Source organism: Oncorhynchus gorbuscha, linkage group LG22 (genome assembly GCF_021184085.1).
Source record: "Oncorhynchus gorbuscha isolate QuinsamMale2020 ecotype Even-year linkage group LG22, OgorEven_v1.0, whole genome shotgun sequence".
Classification (NCBI taxonomy): Eukaryota; Metazoa; Chordata; class Actinopteri; order Salmoniformes; family Salmonidae; genus Oncorhynchus; species Oncorhynchus gorbuscha.
In genome coordinates, this window is record NC_060194.1 from 29,424,517 (window position 1) to 29,444,547 (window position 20,031).

Below are 20,031 nucleotides of genomic sequence, written 5' to 3' on the forward strand. Positions count from 1 at the left end.
GTAGCCTGACTGCAATCCCTCATACTGGCTTTCTGCTCTACACATTGGACATGTTTATCTTAGGAGAAAATATCTATTAAATATTTACCTCTCCCCTCGGATGCTTTGGCAAGTGTACTGTTGAATTACATTTAGCTTTTGTCTCAGTAAGAAACGAATGCCTAGTTTTTTGTCATACTGATAAAGTTGAGATCTTAGGATTAGTTGATTCCATCAGACAAGGGGCTATGTTTGAGGCTTCAACGTTGTTTCCTTGCTTGATTTGGCTCTGGTTGTTTTGCTTTGTGGCTTATGGGGACGTCTCACAGGTCTCTGTCCCTTTTGTGGCTGTGTGTCTATTCCCATTCTAAATTTGAACTGCTAATGGTTGATTTACAGAGGCCCAGGCTGCCTTCTCCAATAAGGACTCTGTACAGAGAGAGGTGAGAGCTGTTCTCTCCCAGAAAGCCACTCTGAGCTGTGATGTGTCAGATACCAAGACTGAGGTGAAATGGTACAAGGATGGCAAACTGCTGACTTCCTGTAAGACAGTCTCCATGGAGACAAAGGGCAAGACTCGTCAGCTGGTGATAGAGAAGGTGGAGAAGAAGGATGCTGGAGAGTACACCTGTGAGGTTGGAGCAGAGAAACTGGTCTTTAAGATACATGTGACAGGTATGGAGAATATATATTGGATTTACTGTCTGTCTATTGTTTGCTCTGGGGCATATAGTGGGATGAATGGTTGTCTATATGCCTGTCCTACAAATATTTATTTGATAAAGCTTGTCTTTGACAAAGGTTGTTTCATTTGTCTTCCCAAGTTGACATCTCCTACAATCTGTGTTGCTGCTCTAGCTTATATTACATCTGAATAGTCTGTTTCTGTGTTGCTGCTCTAGCTTATATTACATCTGAATAGTCTGTTTCTGTGTTTCTGCTCTAGCTTATATTACATCTGAATAGTCTGTTTCTGTGTTGCTGCTCTAGCTTATATTACATCTGAATAGTCTGTTTCTGTGTTGCTGCTCTAGCTTATATTACATCTGAATAGTCTGTTTCTGTGTTGCTGCTCTAGCTTATATTACATCTGAATAGTCTGTTTCTGTGTTTCTGCTCTAGCTTATATTACATCTGAATAGTCTGTTTCTGTGTTGCTGCTCTAGCTTATATTACATCTGAATAGTCTGTTTCTGTGTTGCTGCTCTAGCTTATATTACATCTGAATAGTCTGTTTCTGTGTTGCTGCTCTAGCTTATATTACATCTGAATAGTCTGTTTCTGTGTTGCTGCTCTAGCTTATATTACATCTGAATAGTCTGTTTCTGTGTTGCTGCTCTAGCTTATATTACATCTGAATAGTCTGTTTCTGTGTTGCTGCTCTAGCTTATATTACATCTGAATAGTCTGTTTCTGTGTTGCTGCTCTAGCTTATATTACATCTGAATAGTCTGTTTCTGTGTTGCTGCTCTAGCTTATATTACATCTGAATAGTCTGTTTCTGTGTTGCTGCTCTAGCTTATATTACATCTGAATAGTCTGTTTCTGTGTTGCTGCTCTAGCTTATATTACATCTGAATAGTCTGTTTCTGTGTTTGTTACGCAGTTTGTTTGTCTCCGTACCATGTTAGAATTGCTGACAGTTAACTCTCGGTGTCTGTAGACAATTCTTCCCGTGTCTGTACAGGACAGTAAGTGGTGTGTTCTGTGTTTGGTGCTGATACTGTTTGACCCTAAATTAAGTATTTCTGCCATTGTGCCCCTCCATGACTGTTCCATCAGAAGCACATCAGGCTGCCTTCACCAATAAGGACTCTATACAGAAAGAGGTGAAAGCTACTCTCTCCCAGAAAGCCACTCTGAGCTGTGAGGTATCAGATACCAAGACAGAGGTGAAATGGTACAAAAATGGCAAACTGCTTACTTCCAGTAAGACAGTCTCCATGGAGACAAAGGGCAAGACTCGTCAGCTGGTGATAGAGAAGGTGGAGAAGAAGGATGCTGGAGAGTACACCTGTGAGGTTGGAGCAGAGAAACTGGTCTATAAGATACAGGTGACAGGTATGCAGGAGTTGTTTTTTAGTTAGGAGCCCTCTGTGATGTGATTTACGTTTTGGTTGCTTGAATGGTTGTCCGTATGTCTGTCCTATTAATTAAAATTGTATTATCCTTATTTAAAGATAATCGTAAGAGATTTTCTTAAGTCGGAGAAGATGTTATGGGACATACACAGTTACATTTTTAGTTCTGTTTTTTAACTTATAGCTATTTAGTTATTTTCTAAGTGTAATTGGTAACGTTGCCTTAGCATTTGTGAGTTCTATCTTGCAAAAAAATAGGTTTAATTGGTTGTTTTGATTGCGCACAGCATTGTCCTCTGAACATTTTGTCTCGATTCACAGATGTTTCTCATGGGGATATCTGAGTGCTCTGTTTCCCAGTTTGTTGCTCTGGACTGTGTGTCTGTCTCCACGCCACATTGGAATTTCAGATGGTTGACTTTGTCCAATAACTCCCGTATTTGTCCAGTATAGAGATATGGTTCCTGTTTTCATGTGATATTGAGGTTTCTCATTTCCATCATATCCCTCAATTGTTCCTCCTTTAGAAATGAAGGCTGCTTTCTCCAATAAGGACCTTGTACAGCAGGAAGTGAAAGCTACTCTCTCCCAGAAAGCCACTCTTAGCTGTGAGCTGTTAGATACCAAGACAGGGGTGAAATTGTCATGCAGGTGAAAGAGGACCCAAAAGCGACTTGGCGAAAACAGAGTCTTTAATCCAGTAAAGTAAATACAATCAACAAAACACAACTTTCACTCGAAATGACGAGGACAAACTGGAGACTCGATCTTGAACAGCAGGTGAACAGCAGGTTGCCTCGGGAAGGCACTAGAACCAAACAGACTCAGACACCTGCTCACCACGCAGCATCTGAGGGAAACACGACACGACAGGGCGATACACAAACACAGCACGGTGAATTCTAGACAAGGAACCGACAGGGCAGAAACGAATAACAAGGAGAGAAATAGGGACTCTAATCAGGGAAAAAGATCGGGAACAGGTGTGGGAAGACTAAATGATTGATTAGGGGAATAGGAACAGCTGGGAGCAGGAACGGAACGATAGAGAGAAGAGAGAGCGGGAGAGTGAGAGAGGGAGGGGGAGAGAGAGGGATAGAAAGAGGGAAAGAACCTAATAAGACCAGCAGAGGGAAACTAATAGAATGGGAAGCACAGGGACAAGACATGATAATAAAAGACAAAACATGACAGTACCCCCCCACTCACCGAGCGCCTCCTGGCGCACTCGAGGAGGAATCCTGGCGGCAACGGAGGAAATCATCAATGAGTGAACGGTCCAGCACGTCCCGAGACGGAACCCAACTCCTCTCCTCAGGACCGTAACCCTCCCAATCCACTAAGTATTGGTGACCCCGTCCCCGAGAACGCATGTCCATGATCTTATGTACCTTGTAAATAGGTGCGCTCTCGACAAGGACGGGAGGGGGAGGGAAGACGAACGGGGGTGCGAAGAAAGGGCTTGACACAGGAGACATGGAAGACAGGATGGACGCGACGAAGATGTCGCGGAAGAAGCAGTCGCACAGCGACAGGATTGACGACCTGGGAGACACGGAACGGACCAATGAACCGCGGAGTCAACTTACGAGAAGCTGTCGTAAGAGGAAGGTTGCGAGTGGAAAGCCACACTCTCTGGCCGCAACAATACCTTGGACTCTTAATCCTGCGTTTATTGGCGGCTCTCACAGTCTGTGCCCTGTAACGGCAAAGTGCAGACCTCACCCTCCTCCAGGTGCGCTCACAACGTTGGACAAACGCTTGAGCGGAGGGAACGCTGGACTCGGCAAGCTGGGATGAGAACAGAGGAGGCTGGTAACCCAGACTACTCTGAAACGGAGATAACCCGGTAGCAGACGAAGGAAGCGAATTGTGAGCGTATTCTGCCCAGGGGAGCTGTTCTGCCCAAGACGCAGGGTTTCTGAAAGAAAGGCTGCGTAGTATGCGACCAATCGTCTGATTGGCCCTCTCTGCTTGACCGTTAGACTGGGGATGAAACCCGGAAGAGAGACTGACGGACGCACCAATCAAACGACAGAACTCCCTCCAAAACTGTGACGTGAATTGCGGGCCTCTGTCTGAAACGGCGTCTAACGGGAGACCATGAATTCTGAACACATTCTCGATAATGATTTGTGCCGTCTCCTTAGCGGAAGGAAGTTTAGCGAGGGGAATGAAATGTGCCGCCTTAGAGAACCTATCGACAACCGTAAGAATCACAGTCTTCCCCGCAGACAAAGGCAGACCGGTAATGAAGTCTAGGGCGATGTGAGACCATGGTCGAGAAGGAATGGGGAGCGGTCTGAGACGACCGGCAGGAGGAGAGTTACCCGACTTAGTCTGCGCGCAGTCCGAACAAGCAGCCACGAAACGGCGCGTGTCACGCTCCTGAGTCGGCCACCAAAAGCGCTGGCGAATAGACGCAAGAGTGCCTCGAACACCGGGATGACCAGCTAACTTGGCAGAGTGAGCCCACTGAAGAACAGCCAGACGAGTGGAAACAGGAACGAAAAGGAGGTTACTAGGACAAGCGCGCGGCGACGCAGTGTGCGTGAGTGCTTGCTTAACCTGTCTTTCAATTCCCCAGACTGTTAACCCGACAACACGCCCATAAGGAAGAATCCCCTCGGGATCAGTAGAAGCCACAGAAGAACTAAACAGACGGGATAAGGCATCAGGCTTGGTGTTCTTGCTACCCGGACGGTAAGAAATCACAAACTCGAAACGAGCGAAAAACAACGCCCAACGAGCTTGACGGGCATTAAGTCGTTTGGCAGAACGGATGTACTCAAGGTTCTTATGGTCTGTCCAAACGACAAAAGGAACGGTCGCCCCCTCCAACCACTGTCGCCATTCGCCTAGGGCTAAGCGGATGGCGAGCAGTTCACGGTTACCCACATCATAGTTGCGCTCAGATGGCGACAGGCGATGAGAAAAATAAGCGCAAGGATGAACCTTATCGTCAGACTGGAAGCGCTGGGATAGAATGGCTCCCACGCCTACCTCTGAAGCGTCAACCTCGACAATGAATTGTCTAGTGACGTCAGGAGTAACGAGGATAGGAGCGGACGTAAAACGTTCTTTTAGAAGATCAAAAGCTCCCTGGGCGGAACCGGACCACTTAAAACACGTCTTGACAGAAGTAAGAGCTGTGAGAGGGGCAGCAACTTGACCGAAATTACGAATGAAACGCCGATAGAAATTAGCGAAACCTAAAAGCGCTGCAACTCGACACGTGACCTTGGAACGGGCCAATCACTGACAGCTTGGACCTTAGCGGAATCCATCTGAATGCCTTCAGCGGAAATAACGGAACCGAGAAAAGTAACGGAGGAGACATGAAAAGAACACTTCTCAGCCTTTACGTAGAGACAATTCTCTAAAGGCGCTGTAGAACACGTCGAACGTGCTGAACATGAATCTCGAGTGACGGTGAAAAAATCAGGATATCGTCAAGATAGACAAAAACAAAGATGTTCAGCATGTCTCTCAGAACATCATTAACTAATGCCTGAAAAACAGCTGGCGCATTGGCGAGACCAAACGGCAGAACCCGGTACTCAAAATGCCCTAACGGAGTGTTAAACGCCGTTTTCCACTCGTCCCCCTCTCTGATGCGCACGAGATGGTAAGCGTTACGAAGGTCCAACTTAGTAAAGCACCTGGCTCCCTGCAGAATCTCGAAGGCTGATGACATAAGGGGAAGCGGATAACGATTCTTAACCGTTATGTCATTCAGCCCTCGATAATCCACGCAGGGGCGCAGAGTACCGTCCTTCTTCTTAACAAAAAGAACCCCGCCCCGGCCGGAGAGGAAGAAGGCACTATGGTACCGGCGTCAAGAGACACAGACAAATAATCCTCGAGAGCCTTACGTTCGGGAGCCGACAGAGAGTATAGTCTACCCCGAGGAGGAGTGGTCCCCGGAAGGAGATCAATACTACAATCATACGACCGGTGAGGAGGAAGGGAGTTGGCTCGGGACCGACTGAAGACCGTGCGCAGATCATGATATTCCTCCGGCACTCCTGTCAAATCGCCAGGTTCCTCCTGAGAAGTAGGGACAGAAGAAACGGGAGGGATGGCAGACATTAAACACTTCACATGACAAGAAACGTTCCAGGATAGGATAGAATTACTAGACCAATTAATAGAAGGATTATGACATACTAGCCAGGGATGACCCAAAACAACAGGTGTAAACGGTGAACGAAAAATCAAAAAAGAAATAGTCTCACTGTGGTTACCAGATACTGTGAGGGTTAAAGGTAGTGTCTCAAATCTGATACTGGGAAGATGACTACCATCTAAGGCGAACATGGGCGTAGGCTTCTGTAACTCTCTGAAAGGAATGTCATGTTTCCGAACCCATGCTTCGTCCATGAAACAACCCTCAGCCCCAGAGTCTATCAAGGCACTACATGTAGCACCCGAACCGGTCCAGCGTAGATGGACCGACAAAGTAGTACAGGATTTTGATGGAGAGACTTGAGTAGTTGCGCTCACCTGTAGCCCTCCGCTTACTGATGAGCTCTGGCTTTTACTGGACATGAATTAACAAAATGTCCAGCAACTCCGCAATAGAGGCACAGGCGGTTGGTGATCCTCCGTTCCCTCTCCTTAGTCGAGATGCGAATCCCTCCCAGCTGCATGGGCTCAGTCTCTGAGCCAGAGGAGGGAGATGGTTGCGATGCGGAGCAGGGAAACACCGTTGATGCGAGCTCTCTTCCACGAGCCCGGTGACGAAGATCTACCCGTCGTTCTATGCGGATGGCGAGAGCAATCAAAGAGTCCACATCTGAAGGAACCTCCCGGGAGAGAATCTCATCCTTAACCACTGCGTGGAGTCCCTCCAGAAAACGAGCGAGCAGCGCCGGCTCGTTCCACTCACTAGAGGCAGCAAGAGTGCGACACTCAATAGAATAATCCGTTATGGACCGTTCACCTTGGCATAGGGAAGCCAGGGCCCTAGAAGCCTCCCTACCAAAAACTGAACGGTCAAAAACCCGAATCATCTCCTCTTTAAAGTTCTGGTACTTGTTAGAGCAATCAGCCCTTGCCTCCCAGATAGCTGTGCCCCATTCTCGAGCCCGGCCAGTAAGGAGTGAAATGACGTAAGCAACCCGAGCTCTCTCTCTAGAGTATGTGTTGGGTTGGAGAGAGAACACAATCTCACACTGCGTGAGAAAGGAGCGGCACTCAGTGGGCTGCCCGGAGTAGCAAGGTGGGTTATTAACCCTAGGTTCTGGAGGCTCGGCAGGCCAGGAAGTAACAGGTGGCACGAGACGAAGACTCTGGAACTGTCCAGAGAGGTCGGAAACCTGAGCGGCCAGGTTCTCCACGGCATGGCGAGCAGCAGACAATTCCTGCTCGTGTCTGCCGAGCATGGCTCCTTGGATCTCGACGGCAGTGTTACGAGCGTCTGAAGTCGCTGGGTCCATTCCTTGGTCGGTTCCTTCTGTCATGCAGGTGAAAGAGGACCCAAAAGCGACTTGGCGAAAACAGAGTCTTTAATCCAGTAAAGTAAATACAATCAACAAAACACAACTTTCACTCGAAATGACGAGGACAAACTGGAGACTCGATCTTGAACAGCAGGTGAACAGCAGGTTGCCTCGGGAAGGCACTAGAACCAAACAGACTCAGACACCTGCTCACCACGCAGCATCTGAGGGAAACACGACACGACAGGGCGATACACAAACACAGCACGGTGAATTCTAGACAAGGAACCGACAGGGCAGAAACGAATAACAAGGAGAGAAATAGGGACTCTAATCAGGGAAAAAGATCGGGAACAGGTGTGGGAAGACTAAATGATTGATTAGGGGAATAGGAACAGCTGGGAGCAGGAACGGAACGATAGAGAGAAGAGAGAGCGGGAGAGTGAGAGAGGGAGGGGGAGAGAGAGGGATAGAAAGAGGGAAAGAACCTAATAAGACCAGCAGAGGGAAACTAATAGAATGGGAAGCACAGGGACAAGACATGATAATAAAAGACAAAACATGACAGAAATGGTACAAATATGGCAAGCTACTGACTTGCACTAAGACAGTCCAAATGTTGTCAATGAGCAAAGCTTGTTAGCTTGTGATAGAAAATGCGTAGAAAAAGGATGCTGGAGAGTACACCTGTGAGGCTGGAGCAGAGAAGTTGGTCTTTAAGATACAGCTGGCTCTATTATTTATTCTCAGAAGGCTTTGGAGGCTGAACAGTTGTCAATGTACAGTGGGGAGAACAAGTATTTGATACACTGCCGATTTTTCAGGTTTTACCTACTTACAAAGCATGTAGAGGTCTGTCATTTTTATCATAGGTACACTTCAACTGTGAGAGACGGAATCTAAAACAAAAATCCAGAAAATCACATTGTATGTTTTTAAGTAATTCATTTGCATTTTATTGCATGACATAAGTATTTTATCACCTACCAACCAGTAGGAATTCCGGCTCTCACAGACCTGTTAGTTTTTCTTTAAGAAGCCCTCCTGTTCTCCACTCATTACCTGTATTAACTGCACAAGTTTGAACTCGTTACATGTATAAAATACACCTGTCCACACACTCAATCAAACAGACTGCAACCTCTCCACAGTGGCCAAGACCAGAGAGCTGTGTAAGGACATCAGGGATAAAATTGTAGACCTGCACAAGGCTGGGATGGGCTACAGGACAATAGGCAAGCAGCTTGGTGAGAAGGCAACAACTGTTGGCACAATTATTTGAAAATGGAAGAAGTTCAACATGACGGTCAATCACCCTCGGTCTGGGGCTCCATGCAAGATCTCACCTCGTGGGGCATCAATGATCATGAGGAAGATGAGTGATCAGCCCAGAACTACACGGCAGGACCTGGTCAATGACCTGAAGAGAGCTGGGACCACAGTCTCAAAGAAAACCATTAGTAAAACACTACGCCGTCATGGATTAAAATCCTGCAGCGCACGCAAGGTCCCCCTGCTCAAGCCAGCGCATGTCCAGGCCCGTCTGAAGTTTGCCAATGACCATCTAGATGATCCAGAGGAGGAATGGGAGAAGGTCATGTGGTCTGATGAGACAAAAATAGAGCTTTTTGGTCTAAACTCCACTCGCAGTGTTTGGAGGAAGAAGAAGGATGAGTACAACCCCACGAACACCATCCCAACCGTGAAGCATAGAGGTGGAAACATCATTCTTTGGTGATGCTTTTCTGCAAAGGGGAAAGGACGACTGCACCGTATTGAGGGGAGGAGGGATGGGGCCATGTATCGCGAGATCTTGGCCAACAACCTCCTTCCCTCAGTAAGAGCATTGAAGATGGGTCGTGGCTGGGTCTTCCAGCATGACAACGACCCGAAACACACAGCCAGGGCAACTAAGGAGTGGCTCCATAAGAAGCATCTCAAGGTCCTGGAGTAGCCTAGCCAGTCTCCAGACCTGAACCCAATAGAAAATCTTTGGAGGGAGCTGAAAGTCTATATTGCCCAGCGACAGCCCCGAAACCTGAAGGATCTGGAGAAGGTCTGTATGGAGGAGTGGGCCAAAATCCCTGCTGCAGTGTGTGCAAACCTGGTCAACTACAGGAAACGTATGATCTCTGTAATTGCAAACAAAGGTTTCTGTATCAAATATTAAGTTCTGCTTTTCTGATGTATGAAATACTTATGTCATGTAATAAAATGCAAATTAATTACTTAAAAATCATACAATGTGATTTTCTGGATTTTTGGTTTAGATTCCGTCTCTCACAGTTGAAGTGTACCTATGATAAAAATTACAGACCTCTACATGCTTTGTAAGTAGGAAAACCTGCAAAATCGGCAGAGTATCAAATACTTGTTCTCCCCACTGTATATGTTCTCTACATTGTCTACAAATGTTTTCCATAATAGAAAGAGACGTTATAGTGTTGTCTTTTTTTATTGTTTTGCTAATGTCTGAATTGTCCGTTACCCTGTTACCCTGTTTGTTGCATTGTCTTGCATTGTCTTGTCTGAGTCTTACTACTTTATAAATGCAGATGGTTGATTTATCTAGCATTTGTATTGCTTATGTCCCCTAATGTCTGTTGTGTGTAAGATATGGTTTGGTTGTTGGGATTGTTTGACCTTGAATGTTATGTTTCTGGTACTATCATGCACCTCCATAATTGTTCCCTCAGAAACTCAAGCAGCTTTCACCAATAAGGACTCTGTACAGAAGGAGGTGAAAGCTACTCTCTCCCAGAAAGCCACTCTGAGCTGTGATGTGTCAGATTCCAAGACTGAGGTGAAATGGTACAAGGATGGCAAACTGCTGACTTCCTGTAAGACAGTCTCCATGGAGACAAAGGGCAAGACTCGTCAGCTGGTGATAGAGAAGGTGGAGAAGAAGGATGCTGGACAGTACACCTGTGAGGTTGGAGCAGAGAAGCTGGTCTTTAAAATACATGTGACAGGTATGGGACGATTTCAAAGCTGGCTGTCCATTGATGTTTCTCTCAAGGTTTTGGAGGCTGGATGGTTGTCAATGTACTGTGTCTGTGTTCTACGTTGTCTATAATTTTCTTCTCCCAAGGAAAGACATGTTATACTGTTTGTTTACTTAGTGTGGAAGTCTGAATTGTATGTTCTTCTCTGTCTCATAATGCTTTAGAAATGCAGTTTTTTTAAGTTACTCTGACAATATCGCTTGATTTCCCTTTTGTATGTCATGTGCAAGATATCCAAAGGGTTTCTGATTTGGTGTTGGGATTGTTTGACCCTGAATGAAGGGTTTCTGGTTTGGTGTTGGGATTGTTTGACCCTGAATGAAGGGTTTCTGGTTTGGTGTTGGGATTGTTTGACCCTGAATGAAGGGTTTCTGGTTTTACCATACCCTTCAATGATCCCCACTCAGAGGCCCAGGCTGCTTTCTCCAATAAGGACTCTGTACAGAAGGAGGTGAAAGCTACTCTCTCCCAGAAAGCCACTCTGAGCTGTGATGTGTCAGATTCCAAGACTGAGGTGAAATGGTACAAGGATGGCAAACTGCTGACTTCCAGTAAGACAGTCTCCATGGAGACAAAGGGCAAGACTCGTCAGCTGGTGATAGAGAAGGTGGAGAAGAAGGATGCTGGAGAGTACACCTGTGAGGTTGGAGTAGAGAAACTGGTCTATAAGATACAGGTGACAGGTATGGAGGATATGAAAGCTGGTTGTCTATTGATGTTTCTCTTAAGGCTTTGTAGGCTGAATGGTCCCAAACCAGATGATGTTTTGTATACTCAAGTCAATGGCCTCTGAATGTATTGCCCATTTTGTTTTGTTAGATGTCTATCTCTTGGTTGCATATTTGTGTCTAAAACTATATTTCAATAGCTGGTAATTGACTTACTAGTCTAGCCATTGTATTGCTCAACACCTCCCAGTCTCATGTCTGTCCAGTGAAGAGATGTACTTCCTGTTTGCTTTGTGTTCATCCCTGAATGAAGGGGTTCTAATTCCACTGTGGCATGTCATCATTTCTCCTTCAGAGATTCAAGCAGCTTTCACCAACAAGGAGTCTGTAAAGAAGGAGGTGAAAGCTACTCTCTCCCAGAAAGCCACTCTGAGCTGTGATGTGTCAGATACCAAGACAGAGGTGAAATGGTACAAGGATGGCAAACTGCTGGCTTCCAGTAAGACAGTCTCCATGGAGACAAAGGGCAAGACTCGTCAGCTGGTGATAGAGAAGGTGGAGAAGAAGGATGCTGGACAGTACACCTGTGAGGTTGGAGCAGAGAAGCTGGCCTTTAAGATACAGGTGACAGGTATGATGTCATTGACTCATTCAACCGTATTTGTTATACCCAGCACTATCATCACTATGCTAACATGTCTTATTTTTTCTCTAGAATCCTCTGCCAAGTTTAAGAAGACTGCAGTGAAGGATATATGCAGTGTTCAAGCAAGTGAGAAGATTGTTTTGACCACTGAGCTGACTTCGGAGAGTGCCAGTGTTAAGTGGTTCAGGGATGGAGTAGAGTTGAAGGAAGGCACTAAATATGAGATGAAGAGAGAGGGACATTCTCGTACCCTGATTGTGAAGTCCACCGAAGTCAAAGACAGTGGCACCTACTCTTGCCACACTGATGATGACAAGCTTGAGTTCAAAGTTCAAGTCAAACGTTAGTTGGCAATTCATTCATCAGAACAATTGATTGGCGTGTACAGTCAATACTGACATAAGAGCGTGCATATAAAATGTAGTTAATGAAGTTCTGTCCATGTTTCCTCTCAGATACACCGCTGAAGTTTGTGGTGCAGTTGCAGCCTGTAGCCACAGAGCTGGGTGTTACACTGACCCTGACCTGTGAACTGAACCAAGCCTCAGGGGACGTACTCTGGCGCCACAACAGTCGTGAGGTCAAACCCGGTGGCAGGTTCTGTGTCAGCGCTGACAGTGCCAAGCGGGTCCTTACCATAACAGGAATGACCAAAGAGGATGAGGGAGAGTACATCTGTGAATGCAAAGATGATAAGACCTCTGCCAAGGTCTCCACCAATGGTAGCTGAGGCTTTACTTTCATTAGATTTAACACTTGGTCACTCATTACTGCAGCATATAGTTACAGACATAAACAACATAGTTAAAGAGATATACATCATAGTTAGAGATATATACAACACAGTTACAGACCTGTACAACAGAGTTACAGACATATACAACGTAGTTACAGACATGTACAATATAGTTACAGACATATATAGCATAGTTAGAGATATATATATAACATAGTTACAGACATGAGTATCATAGTTTACAGACATATACAACATAGTTCCAGACATATACAACATAGTTCCAGACATATACAATGTAGTTACAGACATTTATAACATAGTTACAGACATTTATAACATAGTTACAGACATATGCAACATAGTTACAGACATATGCAACATAGTTACAGACATATGCAACATAGTTACAGACATATGCAACATAGTTACAGACATATACAACATAGTTACAGACATATACAACATAGTTACAGACATATGCAACATAGTTACAGACATATACAACATAGTTACAGACATATACAACATAGTTAGACGTATACAACATAGTTACAGACCTGTACAACATAGTTACAGACATATACAACATAGTTAGACGTATACAACATAGTTACAGACATATACAACATAGTTACAGACATATACACCATAGTTACAGACATATACAACACAGTTACAGACATATACAACATGGTTACAGACATATAGAACATAGTTACAGACCTGTACAACATAGTTACAGACATATACAACATAGTTAGACATATACAACATAGTTACAGACATATACAACATAGTTAGATGTATACAACATAGTTACAGACATATACAACACAGTTACAGACATATACAACATAGTTACAGACATATGCAACATAGTTACAGACATATACAACATAGTTAGACGTATACAACATAGTTACAGACATATACAACATAGTTACAGACATATACAACATAGTTACAGATACATACAACATAGTTACAGACATATACAACATGGTTACAGACATATGCAACATAGTTACAGACATATACAACATAGTTAGACGTATACAACATAGTTACAGACATATACAACATAGTTACAGACCTGTACAACATAGTTACAGACCTGTACAACATAGTTACAGACATATACAACATAGTTAGACGTATACAACATAGTTACAGACATATACACCATAGTTACAGACATATACACCATAGTTACAGACATATACAACACAGTTACAGACATATACAACATGGTTACAGACATATAGAACATAGTTACAGACCTGTACAACATAGTTAGATGTATACAACATAGTTACAGACATATACAACACAGTTACAGACATATACAACATAGTTACAGACATATACAACATAGTTACAGACACATACAACATAGTTACAGACATATACAACATAGTTACAGACATATACAACACAGTTACAGACATATACAACATGGTTACAGACATATAGAACATAGTTACAGACCTGTACAACATAGTTACAGACATATACAACATAGTTAGACATATACAACATAGTTACAGACATATACAACATAGTTACAGACATATACAACATAGTTACAGATACATACAACATAGTTACAGACATATACAACATAGTTACAGACATATGCAACATAGTTACAGACATATACAACATAGTTAGACGTATACAACATAGTTACAGACATATACAACATAGTTACAGACCTGTGCAACATAGTTACATACCTGTACAACATAGTTACAGACATATACAACATAGTTAGACGTATACACCATAGTTACAGACATATACAACATAGTTACAGACATATACACCATAGTTACAGACATATACAACACAGTTACAGACATATACAACATGGTTACAGACATATACAACATAGTTACAGACATATACAACATAGTTACAGACATATACAACATTGTTAGACATATACAACATAGTTACAGACATATACAACATAGTTAGACGTATACAACATAGTTACAGACATATACAACATAGTTACAGACATATACACCATAGTTACAGACATATACAACACAGTTACAGACATATACAACATGGTTACAGACATATAGAACATAGTTACAGACCTGTACAACATAGTTACAGACATATACAACATAGTTAGACATATACAACATAGTTACAGACATATACAACATAGTTAGATGTATACAACATAGTTACAGACATATACAACACAGTTACAGACATATACAACATAGTTACAGACATATGCAACATAGTTACAGACATATACAACATAGTTAGACGTATACAACATAGTTACAGACATATACAACATAGTTACAGACATATACAACATAGTTACAGATACATACAACATAGTTACAGACATATACAACATGGTTACAGACATATGCAACATAGTTACAGACATATACAACATAGTTAGACGTATACAACATAGTTACAGACATATACAACATAGTTACAGACCTGTACAACATAGTTACAGACCTGTACAACATAGTTACAGACATATACAACATAGTTAGACGTATACAACATAGTTACAGACATATACAACATAGTTACAGACATATACACCATAGTTACAGACATATACAACACAGTTACAGACATATACAACATGGTTACAGACATATAGAACATAGTTACAGACCTGTACAACATAGTTAGATGTATACAACATAGTTACAGACATATACAACACAGTTACAGACATATACAACATAGTTACAGACACATACAACATAGTTACAGACATATACAACACAGTTACAGACATATACAACATGGTTACAGACATATAGAACATAGTTACAGACCTGTACAACATAGTTACAGACATATACAACATAGTTAGACATATACAACATAGTTACAGACATATACAACATAGTTACAGACATATACAACATAGTTACAGATACATACAACATAGTTACAGACATATACAACATAGTTACAGACATATGCAACATAGTTACAGACATATACAACATAGTTAGACGTATACAACATAGTTACAGACATATACAACATAGTTACAGACCTGTGCAACATAGTTACATACCTGTACAACATAGTTACAGACATATACAACATAGTTAGACGTATACAACATAGTTACAGACATATACAACATAGTTACAGACATATACACCATAGTTACAGACATACAACACAGTTACAGACAACAACAGTTACAGACATATACAACATGGTTACAGACATATACAACATAGTTACAGACATATACAACATAGTTACAGACATATACAACATAGTTACAGACATATACAACATAGTTACAGACATATACAACATAGTTACAGACATATACAACATAGTTAGATGTATACAACATAGTTACAGACGTATACAACATAGTTAGACATATACAACATAGTTACAGACATATACAACATAGTTACAGACATATACAACATAGTTACAGACATATACAACATAGTTACAGACATATACACCATAGTTACAGACATATACAACACAGTTACAGACATATACAACATGGTTACAGACATATAGAACATAGTTACAGACCTGTACAACATAGTTACAGACATATACAACATAGTTAGACGTATACAACATAGTTACAGACATATACAACATAGTTACAGACATATACACCATAGTTACAGACATATACAACACAGTTACAGACATATACAACATGGTTACAGACATATAGAACATAGTTACAGACCTGTACAACATAGTTACAGACATATACAACATAGTTAGACATATACAACATAGTTACAGACATATACAACATAGTTAGATGTATACAACATAGTTACAGACATATACAACACAGTTACAGACATATACAACATAGTTACAGACACATACAACATAGTTACAGACATATACAACATAGTTACAGACCTGACCTGTACAGCATAGTTACAAACAAATACAACATAGCTACATACATATAAAACACAGTTACATACATATACAACACAGTTACAGACATATACAACATAGTTACAGACATATACAAAATAGTTACAGACATATACAAAATAGTTACAGACATATACAACATAGTTACAGACATATACAACATAGTTACAGACATATACAACACAGTTACATACATATACAACATAGTTACAGACATATACAACATAGTTAGACGTATACAACATAGTTACGGACATATACAACATAGTTACAGACATATACAACATAGTTACAGACATATACAACATAGTTACAGACATATACAACATAGTTACAGACATATACAAAATAGTTACATGCCTGTACAACATAGTTACAGACATATACAACATAGTTACAGTCATATACAACATAGTTACAGACATATACAACATAGTTACAGACATATACAACATAGTTACAGACATATACAACATAGTTACAGACATATCGTCAAACATTCTAGATATTAACCCATGTATTTCAATATTAACTCATTTTCTTTGTGCCTGAGTCTAATTAAGTGTCTCCAGATAATCTTTTCCATTATGAACTTTTCAGCCCCCAGACTGGTGAATCTGACTTCCAAGCTGAGCAGCATCGTTGCAGTGGAAGGGAAAGATGTCATCTTCAAGTGTAGTGTCACCCCAGCAGACGTCAAAGTAAAATGGTTCCGCAACAACGTGCCAATCACTGCTGGGCCCAAGTATAAGATTGAGCACAGGGCCACCAGCCACTCCCTCACCATCACGTCAGTCAGTCAGGAGGATGCTGGGGAGATCAGCATGGCAGCTGAGGGCAAAACCTGCAGCGCTACCCTCCAAGTGCAACGTAAGAACCAACCTCTATTCACTTTAACACTTAGTATATGATATAATATCTGAGCTAATTTCCAGTGGATATACTTCTGTTCTGTATTATCATCAGATTGTTTTGATTGACTGATACACAATTATAGCCATTGTTTACAAAAATGTATAAGCCTTTTAAGCATTTTAGCTTAGAAGGGCTACAGTTATCACGAAGGAGTTGTAATATCTGTGTTTTCTTTGTACCCTGACAGTGGAGCCGGTGATGTTCAAGAAAAAGCTGCAGAACGTGACGACGGTAGAGGATCAGAAGGGAGTGAAGCTGGAGGTGGAGCTTAGTAGACCCTCTAAAGAGGTCAGGTGGATGAAGAACAGCGTGGTGCTGCAGCCCGGAGGCAACATGGACATCAGGGTGGACGGGGCCAAGCAGACCCTGGTCTTTAAGAGTGTAACTACCGCTGACCGCGGCTACTACTCCTGTGAAACTCTGGATGATAAGACCCAGGCCAAACTCACGGTGGATGGTAAGTACATTTATATTGTAGTCATTTAGCAGGCGTTCTTATCCTGAGTGACTTACAGTAGAAATGAGGGTTAAGTGCCTTGTTCAAAGGGACATCGACAGAATTTTCACCTAGTGTGCTCGGTGATTCGATCCAGCGACCTTTCGGTTACTGGCCGAACGCTCTTAAGCACTAGACTACCTACCTCCCAAGTAAGACTATGTCCTATTTACAGATGCTGTAGTTTTATGATTATGTATAAATAGTGATCTAGTGATCTTAGTTAAGCACAGACAGTATTTCCTAATCTGACATGCAGTTTGTACATTCATTTATTCTCCACACAGATGTTTATTTTGTTATATATTTATATATATTTGTTATATATATATATTTTTGTACCTTTTTTAACTCGGCAAGTCAGTTAAGAACAAATTCTTATTTACAATGACAGCCTACCCCGGACAAACCCTAACCCGGATGATGCTGGGCCAATTGTGCGCCGGTTGTGATACAGCCTGGAATTGAACCAGGGTCTGTAGTGACGCCTCTAGCACTGAGATGCAACGCCTTAGACCGCTGCGCAACTCTGTAGCCCCAGACTATTTATATCTAGTTTCAGTGCCGAAAAGAGATGTACAGGACACTTAGCGATGATTCTTTATAACCTAAACATTTAGCATATTCCAACACACCTAAATATTCCCTCTATCTGTATTTCACAGTGCAGAAGATTGAGGTGGTGAAGGGCCTGCTGGCCGAGGTCAAGGCCAATGAGAAGGAGACAGTGACCCTGGAGGTGGAGCTCAGTCAAGCTGACGTGGAGGGTTCCTGGACCAGGAGCGGAGCCAAGCTCAAGGCAGGGTCCAACTGTCGCATCACGGCCCTTGGAAAGAAGCATGCCCTTACACTGTCCCAACTCAAGATGGAGGACGCAGGAACGATTGTCTTCCAAGCGGAAGGGGTCAAGTCTTCTGGCAAGCTCATTGTTGCAGGTAGGTTATCTCAATTTTTGTCCAACATTAAGCTATTCATCAAGTTGAGTGTTATTTGAAGTGGCACCTCTTATTTAAATACTGTACCTTTTTGCATTGTGGCTCATACAGAACCTGCTGCCATGATCTCTAGGCCCATGGAGGATGTCAAAGCTCCAGAGAAGGAGAAGGCAACACTTGAGTGTGAGGTGTCCAGAACCAATACTGAGGTCAAGTGGTTCAAGGTGAGAAAACATAATCTAGTGGTAAATCATAGAACTCGAACATCCAGTCGTGCAAAACGAGAAAATGTTCAATGTCAGCAATTTACTTAGCATAATTGTGTATACAAAGTGAAGTAATCATTTGTACTAAAATGTCAATGTTCCCTAGGGTGATACGGAACTAAAACCAGGAAAGAACTTTGGCATCCACTCCCAGGGTCGCACACGTAGCCTCCTCATCCATAAATGTTCCAAAGAGGATGAGGGCACATACGTTTGTCGAACGTCTGACGACAATACATCAGCCAAACTCACTGTACATGGTATGAGTCCCTACATGTTATTCTTATGATACAACATGATACATGGTATATTATGCGATCCAATGATAATGACCGTATAATACAATCCAATGATGATTGTATAGGCTTGTCAATGATAGATGTACTTACAGGTTGGTAAAATAGTACATGTCTCAATTTCAAATAATAGGCATCCTTCTTACCAGATATATAACTATAAATAAATGGAAAAGAATGGCCCTATTCCATTCAGCATTAGATGTGTTGAAGGCTCTCTGATGTCTCTTTTAATGGTCTCTTGTGATTCTCCCCCAAAGCCCGAGACATTAAGATAGTGAAGAAGCTGGAGGATGTGGAGGTGATGGAGAAGGAGAGTGCATCATTCATGTGTGAGATCTCTCACGATGAAGTGGCCTGCCAGTGGTTCAAAGGTGACACCAAACTCAAAGTCGGTGACAATATCAAGATGAGACAAGAGGGTGAGGAGGATACACACATTTAGAATTCTTTCCAAGTATATGTTTAGATGTCCATTTTAGCAATAGACTCTCATATATTATATTTTATTAATAGACACTCATATATTTTATTAATAGACACTCATATATTTTAGTAATAGACACTCATACATTTTATTAATAGACACTCATATATTTTAGTAATAGACACTCATACA

At 42.2% G+C, this 20,031-nt stretch overlaps 1 protein-coding gene across 8 annotated transcripts in view; it reads left to right on the forward strand.

Moving 5' to 3' along the window:
- LOC124009267 (obscurin-like) overlaps positions 1 to 20,031 on the forward strand; it is a 100,704-nt gene that overhangs the window by 18,317 nt on the left and 62,356 nt on the right. For all 8 annotated transcript variants that reach the window (XM_046320884.1, XM_046320878.1, XM_046320883.1 and 5 more), the window contains exons 12-24: positions 379 to 654; positions 1,762 to 2,040; positions 10,201 to 10,476; positions 10,917 to 11,192; positions 11,533 to 11,808; positions 11,893 to 12,165; positions 12,279 to 12,545; positions 17,105 to 17,374; positions 17,607 to 17,876; positions 18,581 to 18,850; positions 18,962 to 19,074; positions 19,223 to 19,376; positions 19,673 to 19,834. In XM_046320884.1, coding sequence (XP_046176840.1) covers positions 379 to 654; positions 1,762 to 2,040; positions 10,201 to 10,476; positions 10,917 to 11,192; positions 11,533 to 11,808; positions 11,893 to 12,165; positions 12,279 to 12,545; positions 17,105 to 17,374; positions 17,607 to 17,876; positions 18,581 to 18,850; positions 18,962 to 19,074; positions 19,223 to 19,376; positions 19,673 to 19,834 — 3,162 coding nt within the window. The remainder of the gene's footprint in view (positions 1 to 378; positions 655 to 1,761; positions 2,041 to 10,200; positions 10,477 to 10,916; positions 11,193 to 11,532; positions 11,809 to 11,892; positions 12,166 to 12,278; positions 12,546 to 17,104; positions 17,375 to 17,606; positions 17,877 to 18,580; positions 18,851 to 18,961; positions 19,075 to 19,222; positions 19,377 to 19,672; positions 19,835 to 20,031) is intronic.